The 16,599-nt window shown below is 42.2% G+C and overlaps 1 protein-coding gene across 6 annotated transcripts in view; it reads right to left on the bottom strand.

Annotated features, from left to right (window-relative positions):
• The window catches only part of LOC121284923 (partitioning defective 3 homolog B-like), an 885,862-nt gene that overhangs the window by 407,744 nt on the left and 461,519 nt on the right, over window positions 1-16,599 (bottom strand). For all 6 annotated transcript variants that reach the window (XM_041200843.1, XM_041200844.1, XM_041200842.1 and 3 more), the window contains exons 12-13: window positions 15,843-16,013; window positions 3,786-3,891 (exon numbers count right to left, since the gene is read on the bottom strand). In XM_041200843.1, the coding sequence (XP_041056777.1) occupies window positions 3,786-3,891; window positions 15,843-16,013 (277 nt within the window). The remainder of the gene's footprint in view (window positions 1-3,785; window positions 3,892-15,842; window positions 16,014-16,599) is intronic.

Genomic DNA, 16,599 nt, shown 5'->3' on the forward strand with positions numbered 1-16,599 from the left:
CATGGACACATTCCTAAGAGGCTAGTGTCCAGAAAGAGCACTGCCTCTGAAAACATCTCAACTCAAAAACCATTGTGGATTGTTACAGAGTAACAAAATGTCCATGTTCTCAGGGAACGTGATTCCTTCAAAAGAATTGCTTTCAGAACCTTTAAGAAAATACTAATGTACTCTAAACTGAGCAAGAGCTGGGGATGACAGAGAATGTGACAATATTACCCAAGTGGAAGCTGAAAAATGACACAAATGTGGACCGCACAGGCAAACACATGGACCCAAGGCTTGATACAGTACCCCATCATATCCTGTACTATTTGAGATAACTGATAGAATTAGATCTTGGTAACAGTTATGGTGTGACAAATGATGATGATGATGATCGCACTTTTATGCTTAGAAAGGGAATGTGTTTCACTGGAGTTCCCTCTATGTGAGGTTTTCCTACACAACGATAAGTGACTAAGCTTCATAAAAGTAATTCAATGATTGTGAAGCACTTTGGTACATTCAGAGAACACAAACCAATGCTATAAAAAAATGTAAGCTCACTCTTTATTTTCCTACTTGCTGTTGCCGAGTACTCGAAGCAGACACTAAGCCATCAGTGCCAATGTGGATGCTTGGCCGAAAGTAGTAAAAGTGTAAGTTACAGCAGGGTTAAGGACCAACAACGATGAGGATTGCAACAAATATCACAGTCTAGAAAAAGAAAATGGGCTTCTACAGCTGGGAATTTCTCAGTTTTCTGATATTCATAACTTAACCCAGTTGAATTCTCAAAATGGATGGTGGATTGGGTGAAGTTGGTTGGGTGGATGTGGGTAAGAGAAAAAGAGAAGCTAAATACATAGGGAGATCATTCTGGTTTGGTCTTATGCCAGCATGCAGCCAGACTAACAATATGACTTCTGGCGAACATTTACATAAATATTTCAGAATTCTCAATGAATATACATTCCACTGACAAATAAAAACTCCATGAGAAAACTCCACCTGTGGCTAACTAAAGTAGTTAACAATACTTTTAGATTAAAGGAAAAATCAACGGGACTAAAAGCCAACAAATCCCTTGGGCTTAATGGCCTCCATCCTGGGGTTCAAAAGAGGTGGTTGCAGATTTAGAGGTTTGTAAATCTTTGGAATTCTGTACCTGAGGGTTTTTGATGCTCAAGTTGTTGATCATATTCAAGGCTGAGATCAAAAGATTTCTAGACTCAAGGAAATCAAGGGGCAGGGAAGGGAAGTGCAGCTGGCAGGAAAGTGGAGCTGAGGTTGAAGATCAGCCATGACTTTACTGAATGGTGCAACAAGCTTGAGGGAGACACATAGTCTACCTCTGCAGCTATTTCATATGTTCTTATGGGACCAAGATTTCCTGTTTCAATGATCTGCTAACGGTGACAGAGTTTTCAAAGTGCAAAGATAGGGACAAAAGCATGGAAGAAGATATAGAAGAACATGGCCCATTGAGCACGTTCCTCCCACAGCTTTCACAATCTACCTGACTCTTGAATCTATCTCACGTATTCTATTTCCAAGTAAGGTCTTTGCAAGAGTCTTCCTGCCTACCTCCAAAATGCAATAATATTGTCTACATGGTATGTCACTCATCCTTGATTGGCTGTTTTTCTTAGAGTATCACTTCTGTGTTCCTGGCAGCTCATAACCAATAGCCTGACTGGAAAAAAAAGCTGTGAATGGAACCGCTGATGCAAACTAATAGCTTGTAATCTGCAAGCTTTCGCTACCTAAAAATCTTCCTCTTTAGAAAATATTGCATAAAGTTCAGCTATTAACTATTTATACAATACATTAATGCATCTTAAACTTGCTGCAAAGGAACAGAAATAGGCCATTCAGCAAGATCATGGCTGATCCTTGTCTTAATTCCATCCACTTGCCTTAGTTCCCTAATCCTAAATAGCCTCAATTAACAAAAATCTATCAATCCCAGTTTTGAAATTTTCAATTAGCCTCCCCAGCCTCAACAGCTTTTTGAGGTAGTGAGTGTGTTCCAGATTTCCACTCCCTTCACAAAGGTGAGGAAGTGCCTCCTGACAGTTGAGTGAAGCAAGGGAGGAGATAGCAGGGGCGCTGGCAACAATTTTCAATACCTCTCTGGCCACTGGAGAGGTGCCAGAGGACTGGAGGGCAGCCAATGTGGTACCATTACTCAGGAAGGGAAGAAGGGATAAACCAGGGAACTACAGACCAGTCAGTCTAACCTCAGTGGTGGGGAAACTATTGGAAGCAATTCTGAGGGACAGAATTAATCTACGCTTGGAGAGGCAGGGATTAATCAAGGACAGTCAGCATGGTTTTGTTAAGGGGAGGTCGTGCCTGACTAATTTGATTGAATTTTTCGAAGAGGTGACCAGGTGTGCAGATGAGGGTAATGTATTCGACGCAGTGTACTTAGACTTCAGCAAGGCTTTTGATAGGGTCCCACATGGGAGACTGATAACAAAGGTAAGAGCCCATGGGATTCAAGGCAATTTGGCAAATTGGGTCCAGAATTGGCTGAGTGGCAGGAAGCAGAGGGTGATGGTTGAGGGGTGTTTTTGTGACTGGATGCCTGTGTCCAGTGGGGTTCCACGGGGATCAGTGTTGGGTCCCTTGCCTGTTTGTGGTATATATAAACGATTTAGACTTGAATGTAGGAGGGTTGATCAGTAAGTTCGCAGATGACATGAAAATTGGTAGGGTGGTAAATAGTGAGGAGGATAGTCTTAGATTACAGGAGGATATAGACGGGCTGGTCAGATGGGCTGATCAGTGGCAAATGCAATATAATCTGTTGTTGCACTTGGGCAGGACAAACAAGGCATGGGAATACACGATGAATGGTAGGAACCTGGGAAGTACCGAGGATCAGAGGGACCTTGGCGTGCATGTCCACGGGTCCCTTAAGGTAGTGGGACAGGTAGATAAGGTGGTTTAGAAGGCATATGGGATACTTGCCTTTATTAGCCGAGGAATAGAATATAAGAGCATGGAGGTTATGCTGGAACTGTATAAAATGCCAGTTAGGCCACAGCTAGAGTACTGTGTGCAGTTCTGGAATCCGCATTATAAGAAGGATGTGATTGCACTGGAGAGAGTGCAGAGGAGATTTACCAGGATGTTGCCTGGGCTGGAGAGTTTCAGTTATGAGAAGAGATTGGATAGACTGGATTATTTTCCTTGGAGCAGAGGAGATCGAGGGGGGACATGATTGATGTGAATAAAATTATGAGAGGCATAGATGGGGTAGACAGGAAGGAACTTTTCCCCTTGGTGGAAGGATCAATAACCAGGGGGCGTAGATGTAAGATAAGGGGCAGGAGGTTTAGAGGGGATGTGAGGAAGAACTTTTTCACCCAGAGGGTGAACTCACTGCCTGAAAGGGTGATAGAGGCAGATACCTTCATAACATTTAAGAAGTATTTGGATGCGCACTTACAATGCCATGACATACAAGGCAAAGGGCTTAATGCTGGAAAATGAGATTAGAAGAGATAGGTGCTTGTTTGACCAGCGGAGACTCGAAGGACCGAAGGGCCTTTTTCTGTGCTGTAGACCTCTGTGACTCTATGATTCTATGATATCGCCCCTAAACAATCTAGCTCTAATTTTAAGGTTACGCCCCATTACCAAAGGAAAAGTCGAACCCATAAATCATTTGAAGCACCTCAATTTGATCAACCGTTGATCTTCTATTTTCAAGCACCGAGTCTATGTAACCTTTCCTCATAATTTAACTCTGTTAGGTAAATGAATTTGATTCTGCCGTACTAGGAGCTTACCTATAGTCACCCTCTCTCGGAAACCAGGTGATTGGGTATGCCACTGGCTGGTACCATTACTGCTGCGAGTATTGTGTATTTGCACACCACCAACCTCCAGACGATCCTAAGAATACAAAACACATTTGTCAGGCTTTAAACAACTTGCATGGAGCATGTTTGTTCAACAATGCTGCTTTTCTGATTAAATCTTTCTGATATCCAATATTTACAGTGCTAAAATTTGGAACCGATAAATTAGAACAGCACATAGAACATGAGTGTCATTTCTCAAAATCAGGAGAGGCCCCCAACAGGCTGAGGCACCTCAAGCTTACGTTGTGCTTCCAAGGCTACTTTTAAGACCAGATCGCTGATTATCTGAAACTCTTGAATTGAACAATTTAAGGAATCTCTTCAGGAACGTCCTTCAATGCACTGTTGAGTAGGTCTTCTCTTGATCCCCATTCCCTCTACCTCCTAGTCCTGCAAGATGTGTCAAGTCTTAAGTTAATCTTAACAGAGAGGCGCACACCTCCCATGAAGCATGGCTAGGATATACCACTTTATTTTAATTTCTTTGAATTTTCTCCACTCGGTTCCTCATGCTTTCCTTAAGATTTGGGCACTTTCAATGGATGGAAAATCCTAGGACCTACATCCAACCTTAACTATGTGATCTGCCACTAGGTTAAAATTCCATTGGCTAGTAGTCAAATGATTTTTCTTATTTCCAAGAGGCTGCCAACGAATGTGGATGAACATCTTTCTCAGCATATCATCTTCACTTGGACAGAAAGACAGAAAAAAATATATAGGAAGAGAAAAATAATTAAAAAAGCAAAGGGAAAACAGGAAGGGAGGGGAAGAGAGGATAAGGAGCAAGTGGGACAGGGGGAGAAAGGGAAAATGGGAGGGGGAGGGGGAGGGAGAGAGGAATGGGATGGAGCGAGAGGGGAAAGTGAGATTGGGAGGGAGGAACGAAGAGGGGCAAAGGATGGGGGAGGATGGGAGGGAGAAAGTAAAAGAAGGGAGAGAGGAAGAGGATAGATCAGGAGAGACACAAGACAAACCGACAGAACTCAGTAAACAGAAAATGGGCTATTATAGGTCACAAAGCAAGTCAAACAGACCAATGTGGCAAATGCGCCCCATGAGAATGATCCTGGCTAACATTACCAAAACACATCTGCTCTGTTGATCAGCTCTCACATGAGGCTCTTACAGAACTTCAAGGATGAGTCCTATTCCTAGCCAGAGCAAGCATTTACCATTCAAGGCGCTTATCCAGAACAGCATAGAGAAGTGAGTGTTCTGACATGATTCATTATAGAGGGAGCCATATGCAACGGGCTTTTATTAGAGAAGGCAAATCATCAGTCAAGCTAGAGCGAGGAGCTATTTTTTTTCAAAACCAAGCATGAGCACTGAATGACCAATTATGGCTCATCATAATGTTTTCATGTGAGTTTCAAAAAAACAATTGTCCCCACTATCCAATGACTACAACTTGTTTCCTGTTCCACCATTGGTTGTTAAATATAAAACTCAGTCACAGAGATGACCTTCACTTGAACCCGCAGCCACTTGGTTAAAAACATTAACATCCGCACCCAGTGATTATTCACGGGCGCTGCTTCTGGAATGCTGGGAACAACAGCACATAGTCAGAATGGAGAACTGAAATAGAATCTCAGAGCACAGAAGGCCATTCAGCCCACTGAGCATGTGAAAGAGCTACCAATTAATCCCACTGCCCTGTTCTTTCACCACGGTGCTATAAATGTTTCCTTTTCAAGTGTTATTCCATTCCCGTTTGAAAGCTATTGTTGAATCTGCTCCCACCGCCCTTTCAAGTTGTGCATTTCAGAGCACAACAACTCATGGCATATGCTGTATATAAAAAAAACTCTCATCTCCCCTCTGATTCTTTTTGTCAATTATCTTAAATCTGTGTCCTCTGGTTAAATAAAAACGGGATTCTCTTTAAGTGAGGAGAAAGCATTTGGCCTGATGGTCGATCTCATCGAAAGTTAAGAGGATTTGTGTGACTTCATTCTTCTAAATCAGTCTCATTGGAAATTTCTCTGCAAAAGGCTTTCTGGAATATTTTTATAGCACTGAAGCATTAGCATTGCAAATTTCTTCTCCTTTTCCCCCAACCCCACAATCTTTGCTCAGTCTCTCCTGATGGCAGCAACTCGTGATTAGACACAGTTGCATGGACACGGGAAGTCGGGGTCCCATCATCATCATTCACCAGCCTAGACACTAACTCTGGCTGACCTTTTTGCCAAGTAAGCCCAGGGGCAAAACAGCATCATAAAGCATGTCAGCATGACCGGAAACTGAACTGGGATCTTCCATGTTGTTGTGTGTTTCAGTGGCACACATCGCCACCTTCTCCACCCATCCCCAGGCAGTATCTTTAGACACCACACAGAGGGAACTGTCCACTAAATGGACATTACAGTAATGGCTGTGGTGTCCCATCAACATCTTTGTGAAATCCCTACACAACCTATCTTTCAAGCAACAAAAATCAATATATTTTTGAACTTTGCTAGCAAGAAGTTTGGCATCCCTGCAGCATAAACAAATGATATGCCAAGAAACACTCATTTCATAGAATCATACCGCACAGAAGGAGGCCATTTGGCCCATCACGTGATGACTCTGTGAAAGAGCTATCCAATTTGTCTCACTCCCCTGCTCTTTCTCCACAGTTCTGTAAAGATTTTCCCCTTCCAGTATATATCCAATTCCTTTTTAAATATTACAGTTAAGTTTGCTTCCACCGCCCTTTTAGGAAATACATCCCAGGCCATAAAAACTTGCTGCTTTAAAAAATATCTCATCTCTGGTTCATTTGCCAATTATGTTAAAGTTGTGTCACAACACCCTCATAACTGCCACTCACAAGTTGTCTGAGATCATCCTCACTAGTAGAGCCTGAAAAATATCAATATTTTGGGAGCCCCCAGCAACACAAGCCCAAATCCCACCACAACAGCTGGGGGAATTTAAAGTAAATTAATCAATCTGGAATAAAATCTGGAGAACAGCTAATGTGGTTCCGTTATTTAAGAAGGGTTGTAGAGATAAGCCAGGGAACTACAGGCCAGTGAGTCTCAAGTCAGTGGTAGGGGAACTATTGGAGAAAGTTCTGAAGGAGACAATCTATCTCCACTTGGAGATGCAAGGCTTGATCAGGGATAGTCAGCATGGCTTTGTCAGAAGGTCATGTTTGTCATGACCTTTGATTGAATTTTTTGAGGAGGTGACCAGGTGTGTAGATGAGGTTAGTGCAGTTGATGTAGTTTATATGGATTTCAGCAAAGCCTTTGACAAGGTCCCACATGGGAGACTTATAAAGTAGACAAATGCACAAGGGATACAGGGTAATTTAATAAGGTGGATTCAAAATTGGCTTTGTTGTAGGAGACAGAGGGTGATGACAGAAGAATGCTTTAGTGACTGGAAGCCAGTGTCAGTGGCGTACCACAGGGATCTGTGCTCAGTCCCCTATTATTTGTCATTTATATAAACGACATAGATGGCTATGTGGGGGGTAGGATTAGTAAGTTTGCGGATGACACAAAGATTGGCTGGGTAGTTAACAGTGAGGTTGAGTGTCTTGGGCTACAGGAAGATATAGATGGGATGGTCAAATGGGCAGATAAATGGCAGATGGAATTTAACCCTGAAAAGTGTGAGGTGACACACTTTGGAAGGAGTAATTTGACAAGGAAGTATTCAATGAATGGAATGATACTGGGAAGTTCTGAGGAACAAAGGGACCTTGGCGTGTGTGTCCATAGATCTCTGAAGGCGGAGGAGTATGTTAATGGGGTGGTGAAAAAGCCATATGGGACACTTGCCTTTATCAATCGAGGCATAGATTACAAACGTAGAGAGGTCACATTGGAATTGTATAGAACCTTGGTGAGGCCACAGCTGGAGTACTGTGTACAATTCTGGTCACCACATTATAGGAAGGATGTGATTGCACTAGAGGGGGTGCAGTGGAGATTCACCAGGATATTGACTGGGATGAAACATTTAAGTTATGAATAAAGGTTGGATAGACTTGGGTTGTTTTCATTGGAGCAGAGAAAACTGAGGGGGTGACCTGATTGAGGTATACAAGATTATGAGGGGCACGGACAGGGTGAATAGGGAGCAACTGTTCCCCTTAGTTGAAGGGTCAGTCACGAGGAGACATAAGTTCAAGGTGAGGGGCAGGAGGTATAGGGGGGATGTGAGGAAAAACTTTTTTACCCAGAGGGTGGTGATGGTCTGGAATGCACTGCCTGGGAGGGTGGTGAAGGTGGGTTGCCTCACATCCTTTAAAAAGTACCTGGATGAGCACTTGGCACGTCATAATGTTCAAGGCTATGGGCCAAGTGCTGATAAATGGGATTAGGTAGGTAGGTTAGGTGTTTCTCACGTGTCGGTGCAGACTCGATAGGCTGAAGGGCCTCTTCTGCACTGTGTGATTCTGTGAAAATGCTATTCTCAATAACAATGGTCATAAAACTGTCATAACAACCCATCTGGTTCACTGAGGTCCTTCAGGGGAGGCAATATGCCATCCTTTCCTGGCCGTGCCTATATCTGGCTCCCAATCCACTGTAACATGGTTGACTCCTAACAGCCCTCTGAAACGGCGCACCAAATTACTACAGAGCAAAGCACTGTAGCTTTACGTACCCCACATGGACTGCAACAGTTCAAGAAGATAGCTCAACACAACTTTTCCAATTAGGGATGGGCAATAAATGCTGGCCTTGCCAGTGATGCTCACATCCTACAAATGATTAAAAAGACCTCTATATTCAAGCCTGCTGCTACGGCTTAGTTGGGATCACACTCACCACAAAGTCAGAGTTATGCTTGCAAGTTCCAGTCCGAAGGCCTGAACACACAAATTAAGTTGACACGCCAATGAGGGAGCGCTGCACAGTCAGGCAAGCCATCTTTCAGGTGAGAAGTTGAATCGAAGTGCTGACTACTTTCTCAGGTGGACATGAAAGCTATATTCAGGGTGTTCCTCCTCCTACCCACCTCTGGTACGCTGGCCAATATTTATCTCTCAGCCAATTCTTAGCATAGATTATCTGTTTATCATCCTATTGCTGTTTGTGGAACCTTGCAGTGTGACAACAAGCTGCTGTATTTCCTACATTACAACAGTGACAGCACTTCAAAAATACTTTGTTGGCTATAAAGCATTTTAGTTTGTCCTGAATTCATGAGGGACGCTATAAAAATGTAGGTCCTTTTTTTCTTTATTTATCAGGTTTAAATAGATCAATTTTTATTTCATTAAACAAAAAAACTATATCAGTGTTTTGGTATTGCAATCACAATTCCATTTGTTTATAATTAGGGCTACTGGATTCTGGTGTCTGAAGGAGTCAAATTTCATTTTTATTACACCAGCTTTCTGAATGGTTACATTCCATGATTCTGCCCACTGTTCCATGGTTTTCCCACTATTTTCAGGTTCAAATTCCATTATTCCACCAGACCTTCACCATATGGAACCCACATTTCGCAATTTCTCAGAAGCCGCCTATAATGCTTTGTGTACCACCACATTAACAGAAGAATTAGAGACTGGTGTACTTTCACAGCAGGATCAACAAGCAATATTCTTCTGCTAACTAATGGCAGGGGCATGGTGTGGAGGGAGTGGGGCAGTGAGGGTGATGGTGTAGAAATTCTTCAGATTGTGTAAAATTCTCAAGACTATAACGTTGGATTTGTCAATGATACCAAATTTTGTTTTGGTGCCAAATGACCACATTTGTGGCTCCCTTGAAAAATAAAGCGGCTTTTACACTGGCGCTACTTTAATTAATTTCCAAGAGGACCAAATGCCTACCATTTCCAGTGCTAAATCCGGCTTCCATCTCCCAAGAATGGATCCATAGGCCTATATGAATTGAAGTGACATCAACAGAAAAGCAGTTGAAGGTTGCGTGTCATAAAGACTTACTGCACTTCACAATGATAGGTAATTCTAGTGAATCCATCAGATGTTGCTTATTACCTCATTTGGTGACTACATTAACTAGATCTGAGCAAGAAATGAAAAAGAGCATCCCATTCTTCATTTTATTCCGAAGAATCCAGTTCACTAGTGCATTGCATTCTTTCACCTCTACTTCATTACTTTCATGGCTTAAATTTGACAACTTTTTTTCTTTGCTTGATAGAGAAATCATGGGCACATTTTTCAAAGCTGCAGAGGAAATCCAGCGCTGGGAAAGTTTCGGTTGTTTAATCACCAGAACAGCAAAGGGATTTTGCTGTACAGAGCTGACAGAAACAGGCAGATGTCAAAACAATAGAAATCATAAGGGAAAATGAGGGGAAAAAATCCCAGAAAAGTAAGAAGATGGTATTGCAAGTTTCAAATATTCTCAAGGAAATGGTCCATAGTTTCAAGGCTAGAAGCACCAGCATCAACAAGTTTAACACCTTGTTCCTATTTTGGCACACTGCTGCCTAGGCTGCCTGAGTCCTATGCTCTAGGATTCCCTCTCTAAGCCTCTCTCTCCTCCTTTATGAAGCTCCTTAAAGTCAGTCTTTTGAACCAAGCTTCTGGACACTTGTTCCAATATATCCTGACAAGAGCTGGTATAAAAATATCTGATTGTTCTCCTGTGAAGTCCCTGGGGACATTTTACCATGATAATGTCCTACATAATGCAAGTTGTTGTTGCTGCAATGTATTTAATGGAAAAATTGTTTCTGCTAACTTAGAAACTATATAAATATCACAGTCAACCAATACTTCCTTAGGCAGTGATCATTCCCCACAAAATTCATTCATTTTTTGAATTACTATTCAAAGAACTTTTCTACCCTGCCACAGTTTCTTGCTGCTTTTAGTTATGATGTGCAGGCTGTCTGAAATGTTTCATTTTGTTACAGATAAATTGCTTTGGAAACAGATTGATGCAAGGATGAAATATGTGCAAGGAGGTTTTACGTTTTTTTAAATGGGGTTTACTATTCCGTGTGCGCAAAGAAAGCATTCGTCAAACAACAACTACTTTGCTTTCATACAGTGCCTTCATGAGAAAACAAATGTCCCACACTGTTTCACAGAAAGCTGTAGAGAGATTGGTTGCTGAGGAAAACAGAGATTAAGAGCAGTGACCGAAAGCATGGCCAAAGAGAAGGGGTTAGATGTTGGCACAGAGATGGGAAAGGGAGCAGGCAGGTGGGGGGCTGTTTTGAGGTCAGGGAACTTGGAAGGACAGGTTTCCTGAACGTCCTCACATCTTTTGCTGTAGGTTTCCCACCTGCAGCTCGCTTCGTTGTCAGACTGGAGGACTGTCGGGCATGGAATCCTGTAGCATTGGGCAACAGCCATGCTGGGCTGACAGCAGTGGATCTAGTGGTGGGGGGAGAAGGAGTGGTAGTAGCTGAACGGGGTTGGATCGCAGGTGGTGGGGGCAGATGGCACTCAGGGAGACAAGACTGTAGTTGAGGATGAGTCCAGTTGCAGGAATTATGTGGATAGCAAATAAGTTGTGGTGGGATGGTGGGGGGTGGTAGGTGTGGGTAGCAGGATTTACTGCTGAGCCTGTTGGGCCTGGAGAAAACACACCTGCTCCTACTGGCCCAAAGCAGCGCTGTAAAGGCACTTGCCTTATGGATGCAGCTCTACTCTCCTACTTTTACCTGCTGGGCTTCCCAAAGTAATGGAAACCTGGCCAGCTGTGGTTAAAAATTGAGGCACTATTACACTGGAGGCACGCTGTCTTCATAAAATATTTAAATGATCAACCCAGCTCCTGCAAGCAGATTAGTTACCTGCTCCTCCTCCCCACTCCATGAAAAGCTGAAGTGAATAGATTCCTGTTTGAGATTTTTACCTTTTTAATTTCCCACCTGAACCAAACCTACCCATTTTTGGGAGTTAAAACCACCCCCTCAATGGGTTCCATACAAGTTTTTAAAGGACGAGAGTTAAAGAAGGAATTTAAAAATGAGAACAAGGATTTATATTTAATGTATTGGGCGAATGAAGAGCTAATGACAGTAAATGAATGCAGGGGTAGTGAGACTTGTTGGTAAAAGGCAGGATGCACGGCAAAGAGTTTTAGAACATGTAGAGAGTAGGGAATGAAAGGCCAGTATGCAGAGAAAGAAACAACTTGCATACACATAACACATTCACAACACAGAGTGTCCACAGCACTTTACAATTATTTATTTTTGGAGTGTTTTGTAGGCAACGCAGCAGCCAATTTGCAAACAGCAGGGTCTCACAAGCAACAAATGCAATAATGATCAGCTAATCTGTTTTTGGGATGGTCGTTCAATGAAAAACATTGGTCATAAACACGGGGAAGAATTTGCTTGCTCCTTCTGTCAATAGTGCAATGGGATCTTTCATGAGGGGGCAGAAGTGCCCTCAGTTTAATGTCTCAGCTGGAATACAGCACCTTCAGCAGTACATTTCAATAGGACTTCACTGACAGTAAGGTGCAAAGGAATATCCTGAGCCCAAATGTAAATTATTTTTCTTTCATTCTAATGCCAGCTGCGCTAAATTAAAACATTACTCCTTTAAGTGGTGTTCAGATACTTCCAAGCGATCCTGAACAATAAGCATTTTGTTTTTCCAATTTGTAATTCCCTGTTTGCTGGGAGACAGAAGGCTCATTATACTAAGAGGGAGGGAAAAAAATGAAATGTGGGTACTAAGTAAGAACACTGAACAAGTTAAAGCATCTTTTCCAAAGGCTTTTATTCCATTAAGGCAAACTATTACTAAATTAAAACATTGCCCAATGGGAGACTAGAAATGTGCAGAGCCAAGCAAGAGCACATTCACTTAAAATTCCTCATCATTCCCTGATAAATTACACGAATCAATACGATAGCGGCAAATCAGTACTCGCCCTAATTAAAGTATCTGGCTTGTAGAACAGATCAGTCACTGCCCTGTGCATTACTGTCTAAACCAATAAAGCCATAAAAGATTGTTTAATGGTGTAAGCTTTACAGACAGAGGTTGTGACGCAACTGCAAAAGGTTGCAGCCTGCTCCCCTGACACGACCACCATTTGACTAAATTACCATTGATCATAAAAACACACCCCTGAAAAAAAAAACTTCTACTTTTGCTTCTTCATGTGGAAAATGCAATCTACAAAAGGGCACAGGTGTCTGCAGACAGACAGACATGGCCCAGACTTCAAAATACTCCCAAAACAAAAATAAAGGTCTCGGCGATTGGATTTTTGGTTCAAGTTTCCGTAGGAAGGGTCTGGAACCCAAGAGTTATCAACTAGAAAGGAGAATTCTGATTACATTTGGAAAAATTAGATAACTCAATGCAACATTAGAATTATGATCCCTGTAGAGACTGATAACTTTTAAAAAGAAATTTGAGCTCCCATTTCGTAGCTGAAAGAATGACATGTCAAGATTTTATGTTTTAAGACATTGACTAAACACTATCTTTGTAGGCAACTTATACTTTGAAACACAGAACGGAATACCCCCTTTTTAGCCCAACCAAACAAAAATACACTTCATAGTTACATTTTACACCGTCCTTTATGTATTTATTTAGATTCGCAGAATAAATCCACAGAGATACTTAGTCCCTGACGGTTTATTCCTGTTCTTTTCTCAGCCTGGTAACAACATAAGAACATGTGAATTAGGAGCAGGAGTAGGCCACTTGGCCCCTAGGCACACAACCTAGGGCAAATGCAGTCTAGAGGTAGGTAGCAACATGTAAGGACCTAGTATGGGGTCCTCTCCATACCTTTTCTCTGTACTGTAAATATGTACTTAATTCAGAACTGTTAATAAAGACTTCTTTGTAACTTCAACAAGACTGTCCAAGCAGTACACATCACAGGTAGCAAAAACAGAACAGATCAGCTCTCGAAACTATTTGCAAGATAGTGCCCACCCACCCCCCACCCCCCCCCCCCACCCCCCACCCCCCCCCCCCCCCCCACCCCCCCCAATTCTACTGTGAATGTAGTCCTCGCCACAACAGGTATGTGACTGAAATACTTGGAGGACATACTGAAATCAGCAACAGGTATGCAGCCCAACCCAAATGGGCAGCTCAAACTGAAGAAATCCAATGTGATTTCCTTGAAAGTGAATGGTCTGCAATCACCTTAAAGAGCAACAAACAGATAATAGAATCCAGAGCCTTCTTTGCTCCTTGCTCAATACTAGCCACAGATTCCACATCTAAACCTGCATCGCTCTCAGCAAAGCCACAAAAGATATCGCAAAACCTTAAATGTATCAATGTGTTCTTCCCTTAAGCACTATCTAGTAAAAATGTATGATAGCTTTGTGAGATACAGAAGTGAAAATTCAATGAACCAAATACTCATGTTGTCAATGGTAATCTTGAACTAAAAAATCCTTCTTTTTCGAGTTTTTTCTCTTTAAGCAATGCAAGTACAGGTAATAATATTAATGGTGGTTCCTCTATTCAGTCTAAAAACACGCTTTGATCCCCAGCCTCAAAAGAGCAATTCCTGGTACGAGTAATTTGCACACACAATTCATCTTCGCAGCATTTCAGATAGGAATACCAATTTGGCTTTTATCATTTTTTAGTACCTTTAATGCAGTAAAATGTCCCAAGGCGCTTCATGGGAAGTAAGCAAACAAAACTGACCCCAGGTGACTAAAAGCTTGATCAAAGCTGTAGTTTTTTTAAGGAGCATCTTAAAACAGGACAGCGAGGTGAAGAGGCAGAAAGGCTGAGAGAGAGAATTCCACGGCTTGGGATCTAGGCAGCTACAGGGATAGCCATCACTGGCAAGGGAAAATAAATCAGGAATGTGCAAGAGGCCAGAATCGGAGGAATGCAGAGTTGTCAGTGAATCTTAGGCCTGCAGGAAACTATAGAGATATAGAGGGCAAGACTAAAGCATTTTGAATACTATGATGAGAATTTTAAAATTGAAGTATTGTTGGGCTGATATGTGAATGGGACTTGATATGAGTTAGGATACAGGCAGCAGAATTTTGGATATGATGAAGTTTATGGAGGGTTGGAGATGGGAGACTAGCCTAGACAACATTGCAATGGTCAAATCTGAAAGTGACAGAAGCATAGATGAGCATTTCAGCAGCAGATGAGCTGAGATAGTGGTAGAGACGGGTGAAATTACAGAGCTCCATCTTTGTGATCAAAGCATTAACAGGATGTGAATGGTCTGGTTCAACCTGAGATAGGGGGGAAAAGAATCGGAGACATAGAAACACTATATATACAGCAGGGACCAAAAGGATGACTTAGGCCTTCTCAATCTTTAACTGGGGAAAATCTGGTTCATCTCGGACAAGCAATCTGACAACAGGGACAGTGGAGGGGTTGAGAAAGATGATGGGGGTAAGGTCGAGCCAGGTGTCATCAGCATACACATGGAATCCAATGTTGTGTGTTCAGGTGATATTGTTGAGCAGCAGCATGTAGATGAGAATTTGGAGGGGGCCAAGAGTAGCTCCTTAGTGGATTTCAGATGTAACGATGCAGTGGGGAGAAGAGAAACGGTTAAAAAACTTATTTCGTTATGACTGGATGGTTACAGGAATCAGGCAAGGGCAATTTCACTCAGCTGGTCAATGAAGGAGAAGCATTGGAAAGAAATAGTGTTTTTATCTGTGTCTAAGGCTATTGAGAGTTTAAGAAGGATGAGGAGGCATAATGCAGCATAGTCACAGTTAAATAAGATATAATTTGTGACATCCACGGTTGTTTCAGTACTGTGGCTGTCATGAAAGTCTGACTGGCAAGTTCAAACATGGAACTACAGGACTTTCTATTGCATGAAATTGTGCCCAATTTAACCTGGGCTGAGGCTATTTCAACTAATTTCATTCAAGAACCACCCAGTTGAAAGAAAGCATAAACAGCACTCTGGGTTGTATTTTTCCCCAAGACCAACAGATGAAAGTATAATGTTTTTTGACCACACTATTTCCACCTGAGAGAGAAAGCCACTTAGGTCACTCATTTCCTAACAGGGAGAGAACTTGCTGTGCATATTCAAGTCAAGAGCCTACCTCTTGGTGTTTTTCCATCCTCCTGGCCACCATCACCTGGATCATTCCTCGGATGTTTCCCTCCATTGACATGGATCGCCGTAATGTTTCCAAAGCCTCATGGTTAGATTTCTCCAGTAGGTGTTCGCCATTCACTGCAATCAGCTGATCATTCATCCGTAGCCGCCCATCCTGCATGATATTGAAAAGAATCAGATCCATCTGACATTAATTTTGTTCCTCAGTTTCCAGCTCTATTCAATGATAACTTTTACTTATGTAGCGTCTTTAATGTAATACAATGCCCAAAGACATTTTGCAAGAGCATTATTAAACAAAATTTGAGATCAAGCCACATAAGGAGATATTGGAATACATAATAGCCTAGTTAAAGGGACAGGTTTTATGGACTGCCTTAAAGGAGGAAAGAGAAACAGAGAGGTTTAGGGATGGAATACCTTAGCTTGGGGCCGAGGCAGATGAAGCGCAGCCAGCAATGGTGGGCAATGAAAATCAGGGATGGTTGCACGAGACTTGGTGCGAGTCAGGATATGGACAGCAAAGTGTCAGATGAGCACATACTATCTCATAAGGGGTCACTGGGACAGGTGACCAAAAGCCTGGTCTAAGAGCTAGGTTTTAATATTCCTTGCCATCTGTATGGTGCCTTTAGCCTTGCCTCATAGCTTGCTAGGGCTCCCCTCAAAATTCCTCTGTATCACCCATAATTAAATTGTTGAGATCAATGGCTCCCAAACTTCTAGACGAATTTTAATTA

Source organism: Carcharodon carcharias, chromosome 12 (assembly GCF_017639515.1).
Source record: "Carcharodon carcharias isolate sCarCar2 chromosome 12, sCarCar2.pri, whole genome shotgun sequence".
Classification (NCBI taxonomy): domain Eukaryota; kingdom Metazoa; phylum Chordata; class Chondrichthyes; order Lamniformes; family Lamnidae; genus Carcharodon; species Carcharodon carcharias.